We start from the raw sequence: 12,828 nt of genomic DNA on the forward strand, positions 1-12,828 counted from the left end.
GTTCAGCTAGAGTCGAAGTGACGTATTTAAAATAGAAAGAATGGCGACCACATTGTAAACTTCCTCTTCTGCCTTCATCTTGTGGGTCTAGATCGACAATCTAATTTTCCATGCCTTTTTATTTGTAATTTTATGCCTGCAGCTGTTTTGAAGTCTATAATTCGCCATACAATGAGCTCATGGCTTCGCAACACGAAGTTGGATATTGGAGTAAATAAAATATTTGATTAAAAACAAATTTATTAAACAAAGATAATGCTCGTAATGCCTAATAAGAATACAGCTAAACTGAGAACGCAGCAGAGTTTTACAACCACGCTCAGGGGGACGCAACTGTGGTCATAAAGACCTACGCTTAACCGAAGCATAATGGCTAATTGGCGACGAAAAACGAACTGCAGAGCTACAAATAATACCTCATCACTAACAAAGGTTTATTCTTATCCTACATCATTATCGGCATCTGCAAGAAAAAATGGATCGGCGTTCATCTGATTAGATTTAATGCCACGCTCTAATAACAGTAATTTCAACGATTATCGTGCTAAATTAAAAACCCAATAATGATAACGCAGAATCGGAGCAATCTACATCGGCATCCAGAAAATGACCAGTCAGGAAGAAGCAGCCAATGCTCATCCTGGATATGAAAGAAATGAATATCAGTCTGAATGGACATATTTGGTAAAGGCGCTCGAGATCACTCAATGCACACCAGCCCAGTATAGTGCAATGACGTTGTCTGATAAAATGTCGTGCAATAACAGGATAAATATTCGTTGACCCTAAGAACTTAATTGCAAAACAGCAAGAGACGACGCTGCTACATAAGGAAGGGAATCTTATAAAATTATTTTGAGCCATAATGAACAAAAAGATCGTGTAGATAGATTTAAAAATGATTCGATAAATTTAAATGTCATCTCCAAAATTTGTAACGACGAAGAATAGTTTGATGGCGATTCGACGCTACTGCAAACGCGACTCTTGAGAGTAACAAAAATCGCGGAGCGAATCTTGATGCATAAAAGACCACGTATCACAAGGAGAACATCAAGTTAGCACAAATAATTTCCATCTTAAAATGGCCACATGCATTAAGAATCTTGGCTAAGAAACATATCACATAAACTCTTATTCGACCAAAATGAGACCGTCTAAAAATTTTACAAATCAATATCTCAGTTTGATCTACGGCTCCCCCAATGAAAATAGTGGTCGGTGAAGGTAGGTCTCGCCTGAATAAAGTACGTAAGCGGTGAAGTTCGCAAGAGGGAAGATGGTTGCCCACACTCTGCCCCTGAGCACATATAATTAAGAGCAAACATTTCTGGCAGAGACTATAAGGGCGGAGAATTAACACCAACTGATGTCGACGGAAAGTCAAGTTATGAGCTCGAGTATACAAAGAATTTAACTAAAATGCAATAGCGGCTGCAATGCTTCTACATGGACATGAAGCAAATGTAAGAATGTTCTTAAGAAGGCGGCCAACTGGGCGAGGGGAGAATCGCAACGCAAAGAAAAGGAAGCAAAATAGTTTGTATGAAAGCAAGTAAAAAGCGAACGAAATTGAATGAAATATAACGAAGACACGGAACAACTTGTCACAATTAGCCAAAGCTAATCGAACGGGGGAAAGAACACCACAATATGGACATAGATATCCTAATCCACCATAGAGATTTAGACATATTAATACATCTTATGGATATAGGTATCTTAAACCAACTTATGGACAAGATATCTTCGTCCACCACAATTACATAGATATCTTAATCCACTTAATCGCAGTCATCTTAATCAGTTGAGATGAATGAGCGTCAACGTGACGCTTCTGGAAGTCATCAATGGATGGCTGCAACACTTCTCTTCGCATACAAAAACTAAATAAATGTGGCTAATATGGCTCGTCAAAGCAGAACAACCTGCGAGTGCAGGTCATTTGACTAACTAAACATAGCCGGAATGTCTTTCAAGTTGATGGGAATGGTCGACATCATTGATTCGCAAGCACTCCTCGGTCTATTGACGATGCAAGATAAATGGCAAGTTCGCTCTTACTTCATCAAATTTGATCTTCAAAGCACGCAGCAAAATTAAGTAGGATACGCTAAATCATTCTTTAGAATTTAAGGTTCGAGGTTATTACTAGATTTACAATACGTACTTTTTCCTCAGAAATCTAAGTGAATTCAGCCCAACTTTCTATTGAAATAAATGACATCATCAAACATGCGTCATAAGTAATCATGAAAAATCGATTGCAGCTCCGAACATATGCATGTACATGTTGTAAGGCTATAGCACTAACGAATTTAATCATGAAAGTAAAACAATATCGTAAATTAATAACTCCCCAGTGAGTGACCGCATTGGCGCATTGGAAATCCTGAAGCAGAAAAATATAATCCAAATGATCACAGCTTTAAACAGTAGTTCTCAAGATTACATTTCTACGCTGAGCAAACTCGTCATATGATTACGATTAATTGCAACATTGGCAACGAGAAAAGCAGGAGGCAAAATATCCGAATTTCGATGTACTGCATATATTGCTACCTGATTTTAAATATCGAGGACCACAAATTTTTATACCGACGAAATAATTGAGTATTACGCAGCCACTCCAAGGAGTCACTATATAATCTGAAATCGGTAAGAAACTTATCTTCTCATAATATAATGAATAAAGCAAGTATGAGAATGACGCGCTTGGCATTAAAAACCAGATTCGTTTATATCGATTGGATATAGATAGTATACGGGAATCTAAATATAGTAAACACTTGAGACACCCTGTTTTATAACCACCACTCACGCTCCTCTTACCTATGAATATTTTATCTTCTAGGCTAAACTAGAGTAGTATTTATGTACAAGATACTATCGTAGGTCCACTATATCTCGGTCACAGTATTGAAGTTAATCCTAAGACAGCCAAGTACATAGAACTCTCCGCTCTACCGACATCGCCCATAGCATTATTACCTTCAGCTAGCGACAGCATTCATGAGTCGCATCAAACATATTATTGAGACACAATTATGATCGCGACCAAGAGGACTGACTTGAGTCTTAGGCATGCACGAGAGTAACCGATCGACTCGTTACGAGCTAACAACGGTTGCAGTAAATACGACAGTCAAGAAGTTTAATCTTCGTGGAAGGTAGCACTCCAATTTAGCTGGTGCATTTTTAACACAAGCAACTAGAGCACAAGAGATTCAATATGAATCAATTTAGATTAAATACTAAGCACAATGATTAGGTAATTCTCTGACAGCAATGACAAGTTTGATATAAATCAAAGCTATTAGGCAAGCATGAAATATGACCTGCAAGAAAAGATACTGACAATTACATTTCTCCAACTTTCAACAAATCACGTTACTTCTAAAGCTAAATTTGCATAAACAGAAGACTTGGACATAAATTCGAGAAAGGGTTGTCAAATAATTTTGACGCTGGCAAACGATTAGAGCACAGCCAGTCCCACGGACACATATTCACTCCCACAGCTAGAGCACATGAAACATTACATCGAGCTCCACAAACCTCCCAGTACGAACCATGAAGCAGGCACAATAGTTAATGCTTTTCAACATTCTAGAACACTAATAAGTAACCTACTGACGACAGGCATCGCGCCAGCTCGGTAAATCTACTCTACTCTACAGGATTGAGAAGCTCTAAGGTATACAGTAATGTTAACATAGTGACGGTAAGGGGAAGAAGTTCGCTTAGAATAGAAACACCGCCTTAGGTGATGCCATCCTGAGTGTTATCTTGGCACCGAAGAATTGTGTTGCTGGTGCGGTAACTGGCCATGCTGAGGGTTGCCGTGGACTCTACCGTTCACAAGGGCTGTGTTTGAATTATTGTTTGTGGTATGAACAGCAGTAGTGGAAGTCGTACCTGTGGCTGAGCTACGGTGTGGTGACGACCCATTCATGACATTGTGGTGCTGCTGCTGATTACTATTGATGTTAATGCTGCTGTCATCAGCAGGAGTATTCAACTTACTAGTAGTACCATTAATAGTAGCAGCAGCAGAATTTTGATTATTATGCCGGTTATTCAGGTTTAGATTATTAGGGGCATTCTCCACGCCATGGGATTCGGTAAGCCCATTACTCGTAACGGGCGGGTTAATGTTATTGTCGTTGTTGTTGTTAGCGTTGCTGAGGTCGGGGTGGTGAGGCTTCTTGCGGGCGAGGGCAAGCTGCTCCTCAATGAGGCTGCACACGTTCGCGTGGTCGAGCGCAGCGATGAACTCGTGCTGTACGAGCTCGTCTGTCAACACAACGGCGTCGTCCTCTGGCGTCACCAGGCACACCAACTGACGGTTCATCTTCGTGTCCAGCCGCAGCGAGATCGTCAGCTGTCACAAAATACCCAAGAATATAAGTGGTAGCAAAACTGAGCAGGAGAGATAATACCTGAATTAAAATATCACAATGAAGCCAACATATGATACCGTGTACTATTATATATACATCCAAGCGGTGTGCAAATACTTTTTTAATTATGAACGATTTTGATCTAGTAATCTTTAACTTCATATAAAATTCCTAGATGTAATTCAAGACTTTGGATACGTTCTCGATCACGAAAGGTTTGGGTAGCACTGGAATGGTGCAACAAAATAATCGGAAATACAAAATTTTGAATGAATATTGAATAATTAAAAAAGAAATTGAAAGTTAACAAATTGGAAATAAGAAAAAGCATTGCTGTGAAAGGTTCAAGTAACCTTGAAAAAACGGTTTCTTTCTGCCCACTTGAGGTTATCGGCCGGGATATCACGGCCGGGATAACTAAAAATTAAAGTTCAGATACGAATAGTATTACCTGATAAAATTATACAGCTACATCATATAAGTCCTTGAGTTATAAACAAAATCAAAACCTAACGAAATAAACTAGATAAAAATACACGAGCTTGCACAGGCTGACGAGCTAAAAATAACTGGTGATTGATGTTACTAGCATGGATGACGAGCTAAAAATAAATGGTGATTGATGTTACTAACATGGGTAACGAGCTAAAAATAACTGGTGCTTGATGTTACTAACATGGATGACGAGCTAAAAATAACTGGTGCTTGATGTTACTAACATGGATGACGAGCTAAAAATAAATGGTGATTGATGTTACTAACATGGGTAACGAGCTAAAAATAAATGGTGATTGATGTTACTAACATGGGTGACGAGCTAAAAATAACTGTTGGTTGATGTTACTAACATGGGTGACGAGCTAAAAATAACTGTTGATTAATGTTACTAACATGGACGACGAGCTAAAAATAACTGGTGATTGATGTTACTAACATGGGTGACGAGCTAAAAATAACTGGTGATAGACGTTACTAACATGAGTGACAAGCTATAAATAACTGTTGATAGATGTTACTAACATGGAGCTGCTCTCCATCCTCGTGTGGCTTGATATTACACATCATATTCAGGACCCTGGGATCGACATGACCGCTGCCGCTGCCAGGCGCGCCTCCTTCACTGCGCTGTACAGACTCGCACTCGTCGGGTGACGACCCGCGGTCTTCACTTGACCGGCCACAGTCGATGCCAAACGCAGTCAGCGGGTACACGCCGTATCTGAACCGTGGAGATGCATTAATGCTTTTGTCCAATGGTAAAAATTCTAGCAACAGGCGGAAATAAATCTGGCAACAGGCGAAAATAATTTTAGCAACAGGCGAAAATAATTCTGGCAACAGGCGGGAATAATTCTAGCAACAGGCGGAAATAGTTCTAGCAACAGGCGGAAATAGTTCTAGCAACAGGCGGAAATAAATCTGGCAACAGGCGGAAATAAATCTGGCAACAGGCGAAAATAATTTTAGCAACAGGCGAAAATAAATCTGGCAACAGGCGAAAATAATTTTAGCAACAGGCGGAAATAAATCTGGCAACTGGCGGAAATAGTTCTAGCAACAGGCGGAAATAGTTCTAGCAACAGGCGGAAATAGTTCTAGCAACAGGCGGAAATAATTCCAGCAACAGGCGGAAATAAAGTTACACATCTTTAACACAGTTAATCTCTCCTTGGGAAAATGGTTTAGAACACACTCCTCGCTCGGGGTAAACTCAAACAGAATCACGTGTTCTTTGTCATTATCTTAGCTTGTAGAAATCAAATAGATCTTGGATATAATCTTCTTGCAATTTCGAGGAACCTTTCAGTCATCTAAGCCTTTCCAATCAATAAGATAAACAAATGGTTTATAACGAGGAAAAGAACTTTCGACAACCAGCGGTTTTTTTACTTATCCTATGATATGTAAAAAAAAGATGCGTCATTTGAGAGTACTTATAGAGCATGGAGGTTCTCACTGGTGCATCAGCCAAAAAATCAATTTTGCAGTAGAAGTAACAAAATAAAAAAAACTCGGAATCTTTCGACCATTATACATTTCTTAGGTGGAAAATCCAGTCATCACCACAAAGTTTGGAAGGTCTGGAATGATAAACACGTCAACGACCGCAACAAAAGAGTACCGTGAGAATCTCAGAGGCGAACAAATCAACAGAAAAAAAAGAAAATCTAAATCGGACGAGCGACCGCTCGCACAGAAAGTCCTCCATCACAGAGAGGCGAAATATCATAGCTCATCTCACGAGCAGATGCCTGAGCCTGAAGACCTCTCTAGTCATTCAATTTAAACATAAATTAGAATGTATACTGAAATTAAAATATTAAAATTAAAACATAAATTAGGATGTACGGTATTCTTCGTTGTACGGCTACCTATTGAGTTACGGGCATTGGCTTGTTGGTTGGTTTAGATTTAAAACATTACAATTTTGCAAGAGTAAATACATTTTTACAAAAATTCAGACCTAAAAGTAACAGCAGCAACAAAGCCGTTAACCAAAATTCGCCTTATTTCCAATGGCAAAAATGTTTAATTTCGATGCACCCTCCAAAGAGTACATCCATGCCGAGAGCAACGTTTTCCAACATGTATAAAAATATGTATAACTATGATTTAACCTTGAAAACGAATAGATTTAAAATAAACCTACGAGTTCTCTTACCGGACATCTTCCACAAATTTCTCTAGTTGATCCTTGTCGTTTTTAGTGACGCAAGCGATGGTGTACTGCAGGGGAGCCTCTGCATTTCGCTGCCTGACTTCTGCCACCACCTTCTCAGGGCTGTACTGGTGCTGTAGGATCTCTTCTATGCTGTACTCTGCACGAACACCAACACGTCTTAAAATATTGCACGAATATTCACAATCTTAGGGAAACATTCACTGTCACCTCAGGCAAAACGCACCGCTGTTAACGGTAAATAGAGATACAGTGCCCGACACTGAGGGTGACTAGAGGCAAAATGCACGACATAAACGGTAACTAGAGGAACAAAATTGACTCAGGGATACAAGAGGAACAAAATTGACTCAGGGTTAGAAGAAGAATAAAATTGACTCAGGGTTACAAGAATAATGAAATTGACTCAGGGTCACGAGAAGAATAAAATTGGCTCGCACCTACAAAAGAAAAAAAAATTGATTCGCGGTTACAAGATAAACAAAATTGACTAACTGTTACAAGAGGAACAAAATGGACTTACGGTTACAAGAGGAACCAAAATTGTCTTACGATTAAGAAAGGAAGAAATTGACTCACGGTCATTGGTGCCGTTGAGCAGAGAGTGACACGACAGGAGCTTGAGTGAAGGCACCTCGAAGAGTATGGGATGCAGGAGCAGTTGCCGCACGCCGGGACGCTGGTCGGGATCACTGGCCAGACATTGACGTATGAAGTCCTGTTGGTCTTTGTCTTCCAGGCTATCAATGGTGCGCTTGATGAGCTCTTTGCTGATGTTGTGGCCTGAGTCTCCGTTACCTGAGATCTCGAGTGCAGCCATCTCCAGAGCACACATCCCCAGCGCGTACACGTCCACTGATGAGCTCAATGCTCCTCCATCTGCAGTCACACGGCGGGTTGAACACAAGAACGTGAGAATATTTATTGTGCAACAAGAAGACAATATACAAGCTGAATAAAGACTTTTGATTCCTTGTAGTTAATGAGACTGGACAACAACAACAAAAACAACTGCACACATGGAAATTCAATTAATTCGTCGAATCAAGCAGCATATTATTTATCAGAAGGAGTTCGGGTTTATTGGCCTTGGCTTCTACTCGGTATCTAAGCACAACACCGGTCCAATTCAGTCCAACAAAACCCAATGCGTCTCTCGATATAATATCTTAAGTTGTACAAAATTATCTCAGACTTTATCAGATGCAAGTTTATTACGTTGGTTAAATGTTTCTTCTAACATCGAACTTTTAGATTTGCCATAATCACGTAAAAATTCTTCACCACGTGCGCCTTCATATGTGTGCGAATGGCTTCACGTCGTGTGCCCAACATACTTCAAGAAATATAGCCATTCTACCTACAAAATTAAACAAAATAGAGTCAAATTTGTAAAATTGTGGTAAGTTTTCCAGCGCTTCAGGAAAGAGGTCAAATATGAATACTTGACCAATTTTTGGAAATGCTCAGGTGTGTTTGTCGTGAGAAATTCATTGGAATTCACAAAAACCACGCGCATTTTGAAATATATTAGACAACATAACCATTCCAGGGGCTCTACTATCAAAAAGTTTCGAGTTCGTAACTCTAATTTTATGCTAAGATACTTTTGAAAAATATATAAATTCCAGCCGACTAATATTTAAGAGTAGAAGTATTTAACTAAGCTCATTCGAAAATATTATAAGAAGCATAATACAAGAAATGAACTCACTAACCGGCATACTCTGGAGCGATGTAGTGCATGTTCTTCAAGTCGGTCTTGTAAGTCTTGACATGTTTCTGGATGGCGTCGGGGGCAACTGAGGAGATGTGAAAACGTTACAAGAAATCTCAGCAATACGACCAAGGTAACCGTGAGAAATATTAATAGAGGGATTAGCAAAATATCAATATAGCAAAAAAAATCAAATTAGCAAAATATCAATATAGGCATGTTATGTTTCTCAAATGTCTACCTATATGAATATGCTCCTATTTCAACGCGTCTACTTTGTTCGGCGTCAAATAAAGCCTTATTATTAAATAAATTAAATTAAATCATTATTATTAAATAAATACGGCAGGATTGATAACCGAGTTTGAACTAATGGTATAAAATTATTACATCGTAATAGTAAATCTAATTTGTGGCATAAATGATAATTATTATCAAATACATATGCCTATTATGAATGCAGTATTGAGGCGATGTGATCTATTTTACAACAGATAAATCTTGCAAAATCACCAAGTGTACATATTTATATGGTAATTTGAACAATGAAATACGATTTGGTCATGCATTGAGAACTGGTCATGTCCCGTGACGAGAGCCGACGCATGGAGTAGCGGAGAAACCTACAGGGGCTCGACGAGGTGTTAAGTTTGATACTTTGCATGTACAGTGGGGGGAANAGTCAAGAATCAGCTTGATTTAATGACGAGGCCATTTGTATCAAGGATTGGTCAAGCATTTGTGTCAAGGATTGTTTAAGCATTTTTGTCAAAAATTGTTTAAGAATTTGTGTTGACGATTGTTTAAGCATCTTTCCTGGCCAGATCGCTTCACGATCAGCGTCAGAGAGCTGTAGGATTTGTATAAGAGAGAGCTTTAATGATTTGTGAGTTTTCAACAAACAAATATAACATGGGCGGTGACTAGCAGCACGTGTCACCTGATCCTATCTTGATGAGGCCGTTGGACTGGATGAAGATGGTATCTGCAGTCAGGTTACCGTGCACGATGGCGGGAGTGCACGAGTGCAAGTATCTGCCATACCAAAATATAATGGATACTCTGGTGACCATATTTTCTCGTAATAATGTACCAACTATCAATGACTACAAGCATCAGTCGAGTTTAGTTTCAATATATTTAAATATATATAGGTATATACTTAAGCATTAGCAAACAAATTCTACATACAGGACCTTTGATATCGGAATCTAAAATCGATAAAAAAATCTCACAAAGAATTCACACCGCAGTGGATGAAAGCGACTTATGTGTTGCATGGTATGCCCATGCGGGCCTGCGTGCTGCACCGTATGATCAGTTCGTAAGTTACTATTAATAATAATCTGATAAAATGATCGCACGCTAGCTTTCAATTCAATCGTACAAGCTTGTTTCACAAAGGCAAAAATTAAATAACCGTACGAACTTATAAAAGAACTATTCAGGTAGCGAATCCCAAATTCGAAACCAAAGTTCAAAGAAAATGGAGTTAAAAGACGGACAAACCATTTAAAAAGTAACTCAAAGAATTTCATTCATATCTTAATTACTAAATACTAACGGGTGATAAATTTCTGCAAAGTTAGTGTAGGTAGAGCGGAGCACTCACCCCAGCGCGGACAAGATCTGTATACACCACTTCTTCCAAGACGACACGTTCACCTTCTTATCGTTGCGCTTGGTTAACTTCAAGAACTTTCTTAGCGACCCCGACGACATATACTCTGTGATGAACACGATCTGTACGAGACACAACGAGCAGTTATTTTCAAGTGTGCATTATAACCGAGGGTCGTTAGTTACCCTCAGAAGAAAACCCACGGAAGCCCTCAACTGGCATCCGAGAGTACGTTGGTTGCCCTCAGAAAACAACCCATGTAAGCCCTTGACCGGCATCATAACCGAGGCATCATAACTTGTCAGACAACTATAGTACTCCTCAGAAGTCATACCGGAAAAGCCCTTGACTGGTAGTCGAGCCATGTATATACTGCTAACGAATGCAAATGTGCACAATATTTCACAACAAATTTATAAGCAAACAAACTTATTCAGTGAGGAATCATTCCGTTACTTTATCATGCTTGCAGGACACGTTAATGGCAATAAGGAAAGGATTAGAGACTAACCCTGCGTTTATCAGGGTCTGCATCGACCCAATAGCTGTGGAGTTTGACGATGTTAGGATGGTCGAGTTCAGTGAGGTTGTTGAAGGCAGCCTTGATGAGCTCTTCTCTCTCACGCAGAGTGCGGCGCTCGCTGAACCGCACCTTAGTAACAGGAAACACTTGGTCGCGTTTAGCCTGCTTATATCTTATGAGATAATTCTCCACAAATAAATACACGACTTCGATCGATTATTTTTATTAATTTTGACTCATTTCCTAAGAATTTCTTAAATTCAATGATTAAATTTAAACTTAACCAGTTTGAATGTTCTACGAGGAGTAATTAGATCAAACATGCTCGAGGTTCATTCAAAAATTGAAGTTAATCATACAGCTCAACGAGCAAAAATGGTGTTCAATGTACATCTAATTGAAAATAAAATATGATATGGCGGACTTGTGTCTCGCGCACATGAAGCTTCCTACAGTCAACACTGAAGAATTAGAAATGGGACTGAAGAGAACTGCGGTCATGCACGTCTGATCACGTCAACTTGGTTGGCTGATGAATAAAAAATATAACTCAGTACTCACTGCAGTGAGTGACAGAGAGCGCGTTTTCTCGTCGACAAAGACGTGAAGTCACGGACGAGCAGACGGACATGGCGAGCACAATAGTGTATTTTTTTCGTAAATGAGAAAATGCGCTAAGAAGTGAACGCCAAAATTCTCTTTGAGTCTATTTCCTCTTTCGCCGTGCGGGCTAATTACACTGAACACAAAAAGAGGAATTTCGACACGTCAACGTTGCCCTGCAGTCATCGATGAAGCAGCGCGCTTCACACGCCGCTGGAGCTTACCTCGTTCCAGACAACTTCCATGCCCTCCTCGGTGTCCATGGCGAGGTACGCAGCGTCGATACCTGGCACATCTCGCTGCTGCACCTGCAACAACGATGTGTGGTCAGGCGATGTGTGGTCAGGCGATGTGTGGTCAGGTGATGTGTGGTCACTGGTTAGGTAAGAACAACCTGCAGTCAGGCGATGTGTGGTTACTGGTTAGGTAACAACAACCTGCAGTCAGGCGATGTGTGGTTACTGGTTAGGTAAGAACAACCTGCAGTCAGGCGATGTGTGGTCAGGCAACAACAACCTGCAGTCAGGCAACAACCTGTAGTCAGGCGATGTGTGGTCAGGCAGGCAAGTCATGTGACGTAGCTAGGCAAGTCAGACGATAGACACTCAGGCAATGTACAATCAGGCAACAGCAAGGCAGAGCCAACGCCAAGCCCGCAAACTAGCGCGCATAGACAGGACTGGCTAGTATAAGAAGATCAAAATTGTGCGCATCAACAATTGCATAAAAATTTAATAGCATCACTGCACTGCAGCTTAGCGATGATGCCTCGCACCATTCAAGCACCTTGGGTTTAACATTCAAGTTTGACGCACTCATATGAGCAATTGAATTTTTTGTTTTAGAACGCAATTGAGGCACAGATATTTAAACAAAACCTGACTTCGAGTCTGTAACGAAGCTTTAGTTCGGGAAATAATCATATCGGCTCACGTAGAAGACGTAATATATTCCAAGAAAACGCATGATCAAATACTGCAAAATACTATAAATATGCCTGGCAATACGTACACGTCCCTAATTTATTTGGCTATAAAACTACTCGCAGCAGAAGAAAGCATTCAGGAGACAGAGTCATAGTATCGTCAGACATAATCAGGCTTTTCTATATCTTCATTCCGACCCAGAGGTAAGAACTCGTAATCTAATTTGTGGTACGTATAAATGATAATTATTATCAAATACGTCTGCCTATTCTGAATGAAGCATTGAGGAAATTTCAACAGTGAATTGATTGAGTGAAGAAAACACCACATAGGCAATCATTATTATTATTATTAT

The 12,828-nt window shown here is 39.9% G+C and overlaps 1 protein-coding gene across 1 annotated transcript; it reads right to left on the reverse strand.

Annotated features, from left to right (window-relative positions):
* Window positions 1-227: 227 nt before the first annotated feature.
* LOC108682081 (nuclear receptor-binding protein) lies at window positions 228-11,941 on the reverse strand (the record flags this gene model as incomplete). The annotated part of the gene is made up of 9 exons (XM_018171193.1): window positions 228-4,384; window positions 5,424-5,622; window positions 7,066-7,222; window positions 7,663-7,962; window positions 8,802-8,885; window positions 9,741-9,835; window positions 10,413-10,543; window positions 10,933-11,073; window positions 11,772-11,941. Coding segments are annotated over 9 exons (1,877 nt in total), but the record flags the coding sequence as incomplete, so codon positions are not given.
* Window positions 11,942-12,828: the final 887 nt, after the last annotated feature.

Source organism: Hyalella azteca, unplaced genomic scaffold (genome assembly GCF_000764305.2).
Source record: "Hyalella azteca isolate HAZT.00-mixed unplaced genomic scaffold, Hazt_2.0.2 contig6680, whole genome shotgun sequence".
Taxonomy (NCBI): Eukaryota; Metazoa; Arthropoda; class Malacostraca; order Amphipoda; family Hyalellidae; genus Hyalella; species Hyalella azteca.